The sequence below is a fragment of the Oncorhynchus mykiss genome, chromosome 13 (assembly GCF_013265735.2).
Source record: "Oncorhynchus mykiss isolate Arlee chromosome 13, USDA_OmykA_1.1, whole genome shotgun sequence".
Classification (NCBI taxonomy): Eukaryota; Metazoa; Chordata; class Actinopteri; order Salmoniformes; family Salmonidae; genus Oncorhynchus; species Oncorhynchus mykiss.
In genome coordinates, this window is record NC_048577.1 from 16,347,272 (window position 1) to 16,360,930 (window position 13,659).

Genomic DNA, 13,659 nt, shown 5'->3' on the forward strand with positions numbered 1-13,659 from the left:
GAGGTCTACAAAAAAAAATTTCTGATGTCTTTACTGATTTCTTTAGATTTTCCCATGATGTCAAGTAAAGAGGCACTGAGTTTGAAGGTAGGCCTTGAAATACATCTACAGGTACACCTCCAAGTGACTCAAATTATGTAAATTGGTCTATCAGAAGCTTATAAAGCCATGACATCTTTTTCTGGAATTTTCCAAGCTGTTTAAAGGCACAGTCAACTTAGTGTATGTAAACTTCTGACCCACTGGAATTGTGATACAGTGAATTATAAGTGATGCACAAAGTAGATGTCCTAACCGACTTGCCAAAACTATAGTTTGTTAACAAGACATTTGTAGAGTTCTTGAAAAACGAGTTTTAATGACTCCAACCTAAGTGTATGTAAACTTCAGAGTTGAACTGTATGTATGTATATAACAACAACAGAAATCCTTTATTATGTTCCCACCCCAATTGGATTAAACTAATGGACAACAACTCTTAGGCTTCTACTTCCAGCTTATACATACTATATACATTTTACGGACAGAGTATATTTTAAAATATTATATTTTTAAGTCCCATCTTTCAGCTCCACTCAACCCCTCCCATCCATCTCTCAACACCATCCAGTTGATTTCCATGTGCCATATATCTTTCAACTGTGCTGTGATGTTTTACAAAAAAAACTACCAATTCTTAGTTTAGCCTTATTACAACCATATCAAACATAAAACTCGACAAAAAAAAAAACCTTTCATTCTACCCAACAAAACTCTTGTGAAATAAGACAGTATGCTCCGCCTAAGCCTAAGCCTTGAAACAGTCTTGTCATTCATACAGGCCCCTGTGGTGCTGTTTCACTGGTAGGCGAGCTGTTGTTTTAGTCCAGCTGCATGTACAATAGTGTACAATAGGCCAAACAGTGGGTCTTTACAGTGACAGGCGGGGGAGAGAGGAACGACCGGGCTGTCACCATGACTTCCTCTCCCAGCACACACACAGCCCTCTGAGGAGCCATTCATGGGGTGTAGAAGAGAGACGGAGGACACAACTCTTGAGATAGCAGCTGTGTGGCTAAGGTCCTAACCAAAGGTTAAAAGGTCAGGTAAATTGTGGTCTGTGTGACAAAGATATGCAACATATGAAAAAATAGGCATATGATCTGACCCATGATTAGGCCTAACAGTCTAAGTTCAAGTACATTGTGGTTAGGACAGTAAATTAGAATGGCCGAGGCCGCCGATCCGTAGGTAACAGCCCCCTCTGTCCCCTTTCCCCAGAACTGAAGGTCTGAATCACGTACTGCGCATATTTCTCTACCTTTACGCAAATAATGTTGTGGTCACCCTCCATTCACATTTCTCACTGTCAGTCGTTAATGATAATTCTTTAAGCTTTACCCGTGAAAAGTCCATGAAGCATCTGCATACCAACCCTTTGATCTCAATCAGTTTCAATGGGATATGTATTTACAGTGCCTTTGGAAAGGATTCAGACCCCTTGACTTTTTCCCACACATTTTGTTACGTTACAGCCTTATTCTAACGTGGATTAAATATATATTTCTCAGAAATCTACACGCAAAAATGATAAAGCGAAAGTATACATAAGTATTCAGACCCTGTGCTATGAGACTCGAAATTGAGCTCAAGTGCACCCTGTTTCCATTGATCATCCTTGAGATGTTTCTACAACTTAATTGGAGTTCACCTGTGGTAAAGTCAATTGATTGGACATGATTTGGAAAGGCACACACCTGTCTATTTAAGGTGTTACAGTTGACAGTGCATGTCAGAGCAAAAACCAAGCCATGAGGTAGAAGGAATTGTCCGTAGATATAGGATTGTGTCAAGGCACAGATCTGGGGAAGGATACAAAAACATTTATGCAGCATTAAAGGTCCCCAAGAACACAGTGCCCTTCATCATCTTAAACGAAAGAAGTTTGGAACCACCAAGATTCTTCCTAGAGCTGGCCGCCCGGCCAAATTGAGCAATCGGTGGAGAAGGGACTTGGTCAGGGAGGTGACCAAGAACCTGATGGTCACTGACAGAGCTCTAGAGTTCCTATATGTGTATTGAACCTTCCAGGACAGCCATCTCTGCAGCACTCCACCAATCAGGCCTTTATGGAGAGTGGACAGACAGAAGCCACTCCTCAGTTAAAGGCACCTGACGGCCTGCTTGGAGTTTGCCAAAAGGCACCTAAAGACTCTCAGACCATGAGAAACAAGATTCTCTGGTCTGATGAAACCAAGATTGAACTATTTGGCCTGAATGCCAAGCGTCACGTCTGGAGGAAACCTGGCACCATCCCTACAGTGAAGCATGGTGGTGGCAGCATCATGCTGTGGGTATGTTTTTCAGCGGCAGGGACTGGGAGACTAGTCAGGATTGAGGCAAAGATGAACAGTGCAAAGTACAGGAGAGATCCTTGATGAAAATAGTCTCCAGAGCGCTCAGGACCTCAGACTGGGACAAAGGTTCCCTTTCCAACAGGACAACGACCCTAAGCACACAGTCAAGACAACGCAGGAGTGGCTTCGGGACAAGTCTCTGAATGTCCTTGATTGGCCCAGCCAGAGCCCGAACCTGATCGAACATCTCTGGAGACACCTGAAAATAGCTGTGCAGCAACGCTCCCCATCCAACCTGACAGTGCTTGAGAGGATCTGCAGAGAAAAAAGGGAAAAACTCCCCATATACAGGTGTGCCAAGCTTGTAGCCTCATACCCAAGAAGGCTCAAGGCTGTAATCGCTGCAAAAGTTGCATCAACAAAGTACTAAGTAAAGGGTCTGAATGTGATATTTACGTTTTTTTATTTTAAAAACACACTTTTGATTTGTCATTATGGGATATTGTGTGTAGATTGATGAAGGGGGAAAAAAATAATTAATCAATTTTAGAAAAAGGCTGTAGCCAACAAAATGTGGAAAAAGTCAAAGGGTCTGAATACTTCCCGAAGGCACCGTAAGATCTAGCTAGATCTCAGTGTTGTTCCGAGGTAGCCTACAGTGTTGTTCCGAGGTAGCCTACAGTGTTGTTCCGAGGTAGCCTACAGTGTTGTTCCGAGGTAGCCTACAGTGTTGTTCCGAGGTAGCCTACAGTGTTGTTCCGAGGTAGCCAACAGTGTTGTTCCGAGGTAGCCTACAGTGTTGTTCCGAGGTAGCCTACAGTGTTGTTCCGAGGTAGCCTACAGTGTTGTTCCGAGGTAGCCTACAGTGTTGTTCCGAGGTAGCCTACAGTGTTGTTCCGAGGTAGCCTACAGTGTTGTTCCGAGGTAGCCTACAGTGTTGTTCCGAGGTAGCCTACAGTGTTGTTCCGAGGTAGCCTACAGTGTTGTTCCGAGGTAGCCTACAGTGTTGTTCCGAGGTAGCCTACAGTGTTGTTTCGAGGTAGCCTACAGTGTTGTTCCGAGGTAGCCTACAGTGTTGTTCCGAGGTAGCCTACAGTGTTGTTCCGAGGTAGCCTACAGTGTTGTTCCGAGGTAGCCTACAGTGTTGTTCCGAGGTAGCCTACAGTGTTGTTCCGAGGTAGCCTACAGTGTTGTTCCGAGGTAGCCTACAGTGTTGTTTCGAGGTAGCCTACAGTGTTGTTTCGAGGTAGCCTACAGTGTTGTTTCGAGGTAGCCTACAGTGTTGTTTCGAGGTAGCCTACAGTGTTGTTCCGAGTTAGCTTAGTGTTGTTCCGAGTTAGCTTAGTGTGTTGTTCCGAGGTAGCCTACAGTGTTGTTTCGAGGTAGCCTACAGTGTTGTTTTTAATGATGTACCGTGAGCGCATTTTAGAGCAGATGGTGTTAAACTGTAGCCTACACGTGTTTGGTTTCAATCAAATCACACGTTTTACCTTAGTGGCGCGTTCTGTTATGTAGAATACCATCATTGTGTGATCCTGCAGACATGGATTCAGCTTTGATCTAACTTTATTAATCGAGCACCGTTCGCCAGAGTGGCCTGTTGTCTACGAGTAGAGCAGAGACTGTGGGCAAAGTAGAGAATCCTGCACATGTGCAGAAGCTTCGGGACCTTTAGCTGGCGGGAAGAAGGATGCAGAAAAGTGGATTCCACGGCCACTCTGCATTATATACAGGGCTAACTCTAGTCTATACATTAACTTGCAAAGTGGGTACGTGCATGGTAAAATAGTTCAGTGTGACTGAAGCGAAATGAAATTGATGAAACATAAAAATGGCTACGGTCACTAATCTAACCCTTAAAAAACATAATGTGGTTTTACCACATCGTTATTAGAGCCATATCAAATGAGGAAGACAAAATAAATCCTTCTCCTCAGACTTGACTTCTACACAGCCTTTTAGAATGTCAAGTCTTTCATCTACAGCAAGAGCTCCTGTGCTAATCTCTATTTACACACCAGCCACCATGTAAGCGGCATGTAGGTGCGGCAGGTAGCCTAGTGGTTAGAGCACTGGGCCAGTAACCGAAAGGTTGTTAGATCAAATCCCTGAGCTGACTAGGCAAAAATCGGTCGTTCTGCCCCTAACCCACTGTTCCTAGGGCGTCATTGTAAATGAGAATTTGTTCTTAAGTGACTTGCCTAGTTAAAAAAAAAATACAAATAAAAAGCAGAGATAATAATCAATACACAACCGCCATTGGGCTAGAAGCCATTGTTCGGCAGACAACGGAGAGGAAAGGGCCGAGCACACAACAGAGCTGCAGTGTAACCAAATACTGCAGGTAATCATCACAGCTTTTGATGAGTCTGATTACTGATAATATGTCTATGTGGATGTTTCTATTGTCGGCAGGGAGGGAGACACAGGGAGACACAGCGTACCACATATTATTTCCCAGCTTGAAAAAAAGAAATGGAGCTTTCGTCTCGTTCTCCTTTGGAGCTCTTGGGAGGCTTGGGTATGTAACCTATCAGGTAGCATCTTAAGACGAACTGAACTTGTGGATTTAGACGCTATATTACGTATTATTTGTTGAATCCATTTTTCCTGAATGAAAGGTGAAAATGCCTTTGTTTTATATGTATTATTTTGTATTTTATTCCTATATAGCTTGTTTCACTTTAGGTGTCCTATGCCAAGAACACCAAAAACAAAACAGATGGGCCCTTATTTACGAGCTAGTTAGATATAAGCAAACTACTCCTTGCAATCCCTGAGTGCACAAATGTCCTAATATATGCATGACCAGAATGCAATTATTTCACCGTTATCTTCGGACACAGGGGTGCCCCAGGAAAAGTAATCTGACACTAGATCCCCAAATCCAATCAAAATTCACAGGAAGTGACCACCATCCTGAAGGTGAGGACTAGAACAATGTGTCAACAAAGAGAGGGTTATATGGACGGACTCCAGTTATTTTGAGCGGTGACAGAAAGACACAACATCACTCAGTGATATCATGAAGACGAAAAAGGCAATATAATAATACACTGTAATACAAAAATGAATTTCCCTATCAAATATGGCAATAAACTACAATAAATGCTGCTAGTATCGGTGCCAGTTTGAACTTTGACCTGGGAAGACGATAACCAAGGTAGCGTAGGTGTGAGAGGAGGATGAACCTTCCGTTGTACTGATGATCAACCATGACACAGGTCAGTCCTCACAACGGCCTAGTTAAGAGGCCCCAACAAAGGACGACACCGCAGCACACTGCTGGTCTTCGCCGATTCTCCATGAACCACTCCATCTCACAACCAATGTTTCGGTGAATAGACAAGAGTTTGTGCTATTCAGAGTTTGTGCTATCACTAACATCAATACACTGTCACAGCAGCACCGCTAACAAAGCCAAGCCTCCGCTGAGAACGCCCCTCCCTACTCACCCATAGCTTGCCGTCGTAGTAGAAGGCGTCCAGCAGCTTCACTATGTTGTGATGGTCGCAGGAGGCCAGGATATCGATCTCTACCATGTAGTCCTCCAGCTCCTCCTCCGTCTTGGTGTCGATCACTTTAGCTGCAGCCAGAATGCCTGTTTGCTTGTTCTGGGCCTAAGAGACACACAGGTAGAAGTGAGAGGGTTATTAAATGGTGGCTTCTGACAATGGAATAGACTTGAGTTCTGTTGACATTAGCAGAAGACGCACCAAGGTTAGAGTGAGTGTGTTATTTTGGGGGCTTCATGACAATGGAAATTATAGAACAGAATGGGTCCCGTTGTTGCTGTCATAAATAGGAGTCAAGAGAAGAGTTGATATCAGATTTCACATGACGTTCGCGGTCCGCGGTGATATGGCACTTCCTCTTAACCTGGGTGTGTTCCTCAGGTCACGTCTGCCATCGGAATGATTTCAATACATTATCCTGTATTATCACATTACACACGATGGATCCATATTCAGCACACACACACACACACACACACACACACACACACACACACACTTCTCTTTCACTATGAATCGATGGGGTGTTTGGAGGCTGGTTCAAATAGGGCGACTCATCATGAGATTGCAGCATATTGCAGTTGGTATCGTAGCGATGCCTCTCCACCCAGGACGTTAGAATATTACTGGAAAATGTACTTCCCACAGATGTGCTTCGATTGGCCTGTTGTAGCTCTAGTAATGCCAGAAAGGTCCATCATATACTATTCTTGGGAGTAGTCTTAGAGTAAATGTTGTTATGCTTTGTTCATGGAGCAGCCAACAGTTTGGTTGTAGTAGTAGGCAACTTCACATGGCATCTGTTACTAAACTGACTTAAGGCATATGGGATTCTCTACAACGAGTAATAAATGGTTCGATATGGAAACCATAACTGACCACACACAGTTCTATTAATAGATCAGAAATAAATTGAAAACAGAGCACAATCATGGTAGGGATCCAGATAGCTATTATTATACCATTACACCATGCCCATAAATAGGCTGGTGGCTACAGAATAACAAACACGCTAATTGGAATAGCGTCGACAAAGCACCCTGCTACTGGTTTTGGCTCTCCACTCACGGGTGATCACATTCAATGTCACTCATGTAAACAATGCTTTTTGCTCTGCCCATGCATTGAGGTCGGTGAAAACAATGCCATCATTTTATTGGGACTCGATCTAACATGGTTTTAGGGCTGCTGTGAATGGCCTAACAATCAGAGTTCGGGAAGAAATAGCTGTGCGTGCGTGTGTGGACTGGAGACAGTGTAGTTGCCATTGTTGACCAAAATGAAAAGAATGGCAGTCATTAATCCAATGTTGGGCTTAGTCCTAATCATAGAGTAAGAAATAACACTTCCAGTCGTAGCCGAAGGGAAGAATTCCAAGGAACACCATGTAAGATATACTACTCCAATTGGTTACAGCAGAGTGGACTGAGATGAACACACACATGACATGATTGATGATTCTTGAAACATGGTTTCAAACCTGTAAAATGTAACGTGTTCACAATGTCATCATCATTGCTACAATGAATCAGAAGAGGTCTACAATGACCCAAAAAAGGACCTATCCTACCTTATAGACTTTCCCAAAGGCTCCATCCCCCAGTTCTCCAATGATCTCCCATATCTCCTCTGGGTTCTCGTCTCTGTGGACATGCTCATACTGTTTCTTCTTCTTCTCAGCACCCAATTTAAAGATTTTACGGAAATTGAAAAAGGATGCCATTTTCACGCCTGCCTTCTTCAGATAGACAGTTGACAAAGGAATGAATATCCAGCAACACGAAGATCATCAGTGCGTTCTACCGCATAGGACTTGAACTGTTGTGTTTACTTAGGTCCCTTGGTGTTCTTGTGAGTCAAGCAGACTCTGAGGTGGCATATTCAATATGTTACAGTATTATAACAATTCAGAATTATTTCAAATACTGTTCAACTGAAATTATTGATGATCAACCCGTTATTATGGCAACGATATCCCTGTTATCCCATAACAAAATGAAGTTCCACCGACATCATGGCCTATTGTTGATTCTTACACCAACAATATTCACTTTGATGTCTCCTGGCATTGTATTTCCGTCCAAAGAATAGACTTTCACAGTGCAAAGTAAGCACGGGAAGCTACTGTTTTTCCTCAGAACAACCAACACTGGCCTGACAACGCAAGCGGCAGGGCTCTTTCCTCAACCAAAGAGCAGAGACAGAGAAGATACAGAAACGACCCAAAGAATTCTATTCCATGAAATGTTATATTCGATCCCCCAATGTCACTTGAATGTATATATAGCGAATAAAAACACCGTTGGTATGGTAAGACAATCTTCTTTCCCTTGGCGAGGCACGGGGTCCAGTAATCTAGAGGATTTGGTGTCAAATGCGCGTTCATGAGCCCGCAACTGTAGTTCTTTCACTTCTTCACGCTTGATTGATGGTGGAGGAAAGAGCATCTAGAGCGCGTTGCTTCCACCCTCAGCACTGGAGGCCAACATGATGTGTTTAGAAACGATTAATAAATTAAAGGAAACTTTTAAATAATATTTTAAGGAGTACGACATTTTGTAGAAGCCTATTCAATACATTTATAGTCCAGGCCTATTGTTCAGCCCTGCAACGTTTTGTAAATCCTAAGTCAAATTGAACGAGAAAGAAAAGCCATATAGCCTCATTAAAAAGGATAGCACATTTCCCCTAATATTGAAAACGTTTTTGATCATTTTGATAATTGCATCAATATGAGAGATAATTAGGTCTCTGATACAATGATGGGTTTCTTTCTTCTCTCATTCAATGGCTTAAAACGACATGTCCCAGATACCCATGCGAGACGTGCACTCGCACGCACAGCCGCAAACTTTTCAACATTGTTGTCTTTACCACATTTACATCTATTAATAATCGTCCTTCACGATTAAAAGATGTTTACATAAATGCATGGTTTATTTAATCTGTTCTATTTTCCTCTATTTTCTTATTCACGTGACCGGAAACTCGGACTTTTGCGGAAGCTGTGCAAATATTTGCTCAAATCTAAAAAAAAAAATCCCGGGAAAACGAAGCAAAACAAATTAACCAAGCGAGGGAGAGACGAGTAAAGCTTTCTTAAGTAGGTTAGCGTGCTACTTTTGGTTGTTTTTGATCGCATGTAGTGAGTCGCCTAGGATGGTATGCAGCCTGAAGCGACAGAGCCAGAGGAGGATAGTGTCTGGGAGGAACCGCCTTCAATGCTGTGGGGACTGGACCCAATGTTTAACGCTTTCAACAGGCTCTATGTCAAAGACATCCTACATATGAGAGAGTCCTGTCAAGTGTCAGGTACTGTTAACTTCAGTTTTGACAACATGAATGCCACTGTCATGTTTATTCAACTTCACTAGCTAACCCATTTCACTTCCCCTAACCTAGGGATATACTTCTACAACTCTCACCCGATATTCAAAGTCGATGTGCTCGGGACTGTGGTGTACAAGCGAGAGCGAGAAGACTTATTCTGTTACGGAGGTAACAGTGAAGCTCAAGTGATTCGTTTGAAATATTCCTACTTTGTCTCCTCATATCAAACTAACATCCACATGCAAATATTGAGTCCATGTAAATCCAATATGGCTGCTGTTATCATTGCGTCACAGTTGATGATGGAACTGGTGTTATAAACAGCCTTTGCTGGAAAGATGAACAGTGGAGGGAGCAAGGTGACCCTGCTATACGTAAGTGCAGATATTCTCATTATAGCTGTGTGTCAGCCCTGTTCGTGTTCACGGTTGGCTATGAATTATCTTCAGTATGGGCGAGGTCTTTCGGTAGCAGCGCTCGTGAAGACTTCAACCCAGCCAGCGAGCTGAAGAAACTACGGCAAGCCCAACATAGCAGCTCCCACCTGGAGATAGGAGAACTGCTCAGGGTGCGAGGGCCCGTCAAGACCTCCAGACAACAGCGAGAGATAATGGCCTCTACATACTGTGAGTGGAGAGGTGACACGCATGAATATGGTCACACAGACGCAGGCATGCACGGTCATGCGCATATGGACACACACACACACACACACACTTCTGCATTTCACAACTATACACAGTTTATTAAACCTGAGTTATTGTTGTCCATATAATCTCTAATGCCACCCCCCCCCCCCCCCTCGTTGGTTGTAGATAAAGTGTCAGACCCGGTGATGGCGGTCCAGATATCCTGGATGATGGAGGTTCCTCAGCTCTACAGACAGTGCTATGATAAACCATTCCATCTGGACAGCAGTGCACAGAACATTCAAGGGTAGGTCTGATCATCTCTTTAGCTGTATTCAATTGCTGGTCAGTGAGGTGCAGCATCATTTTGGCTATTATGTATGATATTTACTTCAAACTTTGATTTACTGATGTTTTTGTGAATATCTTTATGGCTTATTTGGTATTCCTGCAGTGGTTCTGCTTCCTACCTGCTTGGCAGAGCCACTCGTATCCTGAAGGACTTCCTGAAAGAGAAAGAAGTCACCAGGTTCAGACCCTATGATATCCAGGACCTTTTACAGCCTCTGGTCTCCAGACAACCTCAGAAGACATCATCAGAACAGGTAGAACATCTATGGACATCTATGTAGGCCTTAGGGTTTACGAAGGCATCGTTGAGCTTTTAAGTTGTTCATTTTAAAGTGGGACTGTATTTTTTTCAAATCTGATTCGATGCTAGGAGCCTGAGGCTGGTCCATCATCGGGTCCACCAACATCTTTCAAACAGCTCAGGGAGCTACTCCAGAAGTGCCTTCAGATCCTGCAGGATGAAGGCTTGGTGTTCCGCAAGGTCAAATGTCAGGATGAGGTCCACCATGTAAGCAGCAGCAGCAGCACATGAAGATGGATATCACAGAGGAACTAAGTGCTATGCGAAGCTCATCAAACACATTGACCCTGAGGCTCATGGGATGTGGGACACAAGCAAAGTGCTCAGCATACAAGAATGAAAGATTGAGACTGATCTTTCATTGTATTACTGTGGTGACTGAAGGTTATATCGGAATGACACAAGTAAGTCTTGATTCTACTGTATTTCTCCCCTTTAGGTAACGGAACGGGACAAGGATCTTCTCATGGCTGTCCGAGACGAGAGAAATGTAAGGGCATTTCCCCTCTTCTTACTCATTTAGAGTACTTTACAATAAATACACTGCTCCACCAGTGCTATACCAGTGTATTCTAATATGTATTGATGGTCTTTCTCTCGCGTTGCCAGATGCGGAAAAGGGTTGCCACATCCTGCACATCCTGTCCAGTGTGAGACAGAGGTACAGTCGCAACGTGAGCAAGGCAGCCTTGGAGCTGGTCCTCAAAGCTCTGGAGTGTAATAGTGACATCATCAGCACCAGCGACAGTCATTACACTATCCTCTGACGCTGACTTAGACATTCTGGGGACAAGCTGTCTGAAATGGGAGTGAAACGGGGAGCTACCATCTGACCTTGTCCAATAAGAAACGCATGTTTTTGTTTTCCGTTGGGAAAATATATATAACATGTGTGCCCTAATAAATATGACCCTGAATGCATTTGATTATTACTTAACATGGCCATCTTCAAGATATCAGTTGCTATCAATCATGCTAGAGCTATGTACATCTGTAATGCATTTTTAAAGAGTACAGGACAAGCGGTTTTGTGCAATATATATATATTTTTTTCAATGTGCAAAAGTTGTGTAAATGATGTGTATAATACCTGGATTTAGAATTCAACTTGGATCATATGTTCATTTTGCACACGGGGGCAGTATTTCGTCGTTTAATATGCACCGCGATGCAGCCCGTCGCTGATTGGTCCACTTTGAAACATCTGTATCCATACGTCCAAGCTATTGATGAGGGCAGCCTATAGCGTCTTATGACTCAGTTGCCACCGTTGTCAAAGAAACTGCGAGGCATAAGAAGCAATATATGGAATGCTTTATGCTATCTAGGCCTAAGGAACAAATAGGTTGTTATAGCTATTTGTAGCCTTTTTAATGGCTATTTAACCATACATGCTTTTGATAATGGAGATAATGGAATTGTTATGCTGAAACCAATCACATCCATAAAAAGTATCCTTACATGGTCCAAGCGCAGTGTGACGTTTACATTTTTCTTGTCATTAGCTACATTGTAGCCACTCTTGGGAGCACTTTAAGGAACCGCTACAGCTTGTGAAGATTATTACAATGATTACGCATCTTTTCCAACATATCTAAATGTTTACAAACATGTAGACATTGCCAAGATACTCAGAACTACATGCAAGTATTCAATAAACTATGAGTTGGAATGGGACTTCAACCTTCTAGTACAGTTTACCTCTAGTGCTTCATCACACGACAAGCAAGCCCATCCCACTAACCCCCCCCCCCCCAAAAAAAAAATAATTGCTCTGCGCCCTGCTTGCTTCTGGAGGCATTTGGCGGTGAATTCGGTGGCTTTTTTTGCCTACCCCAACCCTATATAGCCTACAGGTATGCACCCCTCGCCGAAGGTATTGTGATCCACACAAAGGAACTCGCTCCACTTTCCTATTTGAGGTGACCTCCTTCTCAGCATGCGACCGCTGGCCAGCCTGCCTTGTTGTCCAACGTGAAGATCTCGCCTTTTGGATTTCGGGCAGAATGTTTTAGCCATATAAAGATAGATTCTCAATTGATAGCGACTATGATATATTGTGCATTTGGGTATATTACGCATCGTCAAGCCAAGACATTTGATTCCTTGCGCCTGAACATTAGCTAGACTCGACAACCCAATCAATGAATGTCCTTTTTGAGTTCTTCTTCAACGTTTCTTGAACTGCAGAGGCTATAGCCTACTACAGAAACTGGGATATTGCATTTATTGTGTGTGTACGCTGTAGCCATTTCCAACGTCAAGATGCAGTTTCGGACAGTGTTGGATGTAAAAGTCGTGGACGTGGAGAAGCGGCGCAATCCGTCCAAACATTACGTGAGTAGGATACCCCCCTCACCATTTATCTACCTACCTGGGTCCATTCAAAATCCCAACTACAATGACTACCTCATATATTCTGTATCTATTTATGAATAGAATACACGGTGAAAGGTTTCACCACTTATAGCCTATACCAGTCATCGCGGCTCATCACAGTTTTGATTAAACTAGCCAATGATTCATGAGTTACTGATTCAGTCTGCCAATCAATATCTCCATTTATCAAATTGTGTAGGAGATGATATATTCTGTGCACTGGCCTCTTAGAACATATATGTCATTCCAGTCATTCATTTGAATGTGTTATAGCCTAACCGATGAATATAAAGAAGGGTTATAACTAGTGACAATACAGACACTATACGTGTTGACAGGTTACAACTGTGGCCTATCTTTTTCAATAACATGAGAACCCGAACTGTGATGCTTTATTCAACTGGAACTAATATAGACTAGTTTGGTATATCTCGGGAGTTTCTTAGAATGCCACATCTGTCGAGACTATGTCATGAGAACGATAACAACCTTTGTCATAAATGGTGGTACGACATACTACTTATGACGTAAGTTGTCCAGTGTGGTTCAGTTGGTAGAGCATGGCGCTTGCACCGCCAGGGTTGTGGGTTTGATTCCCGGGGCCACCCGTTCGTAAAATGTGCGCACGCATGACTGTAAGTCGCTTTGGATAGAAGCATCTGCCAAATGGCATATATTATATTATAAATCACAAGACCCGAGATAGTTTATTGCCGATTCAAGCTAAAACAAATTTAATTAGACGGATTCACTGTTAGTACCGTACTGCAGGCATTAGCCAAAGTGAATGATTGGATAGACTACCCTTAAATGTTTAT

General features: G+C 43.0%; 3 protein-coding genes across 7 annotated transcripts in view; 2 read left to right on the top strand and 1 right to left on the bottom strand.

Annotated features, from left to right (window-relative positions):
* The window catches only part of LOC110485781 (STE20-like serine/threonine-protein kinase), a 36,005-nt gene extending 27,762 nt beyond the window's left edge, over positions 1–8,243 (bottom strand). For 2 of the 3 annotated variants that reach the window (XM_021556943.2, XM_021556941.2), the window contains exons 1-2: positions 7,422–8,242; positions 5,792–5,956 (exon numbers count right to left, since the gene is read on the bottom strand). In XM_021556943.2, coding sequence (XP_021412618.2) covers positions 5,792–5,956; positions 7,422–7,574 — 318 coding nt within the window. In that variant the 5' untranslated portion in view covers positions 7,575–8,242. Of the gene's footprint in view, positions 1–5,791; positions 5,957–7,421 lie in introns of all 3 variants that reach the window. The other variant, XM_021556940.2, reaches the window with a different exon arrangement.
* Positions 8,244–8,691: 448 nt separating this feature from the next.
* Positions 8,692–12,174, top strand: LOC110487299 (CST complex subunit STN1). The gene is given in 10 exon segments (XM_036940431.1): positions 8,692–9,163; positions 9,254–9,349; positions 9,478–9,555; positions 9,631–9,807; positions 9,997–10,117; positions 10,265–10,415; positions 10,532–10,669; positions 10,902–10,941; positions 10,944–10,952; positions 11,072–12,174. Coding segments are annotated over 10 exon segments (1,116 nt in total). The 5' UTR covers positions 8,692–9,015; the 3' UTR covers positions 11,230–12,174.
* A 65-nt stretch (positions 12,175–12,239) lies between these two features.
* LOC110485783 (SH3 and PX domain-containing protein 2A) overlaps positions 12,240–13,659 on the top strand; it is a 119,612-nt gene continuing 118,192 nt past the window's right edge. For 2 of the 3 annotated variants that reach the window (XM_036940433.1, XM_036940434.1), the window contains exon 1: positions 12,241–12,799. In XM_036940433.1, coding sequence (XP_036796328.1) covers positions 12,728–12,799 — 72 coding nt within the window. In that variant the 5' untranslated portion in view covers positions 12,241–12,727. Of the gene's footprint in view, positions 12,800–13,659 lie in introns of all 3 variants that reach the window. The other variant, XM_036940435.1, reaches the window with a different exon arrangement.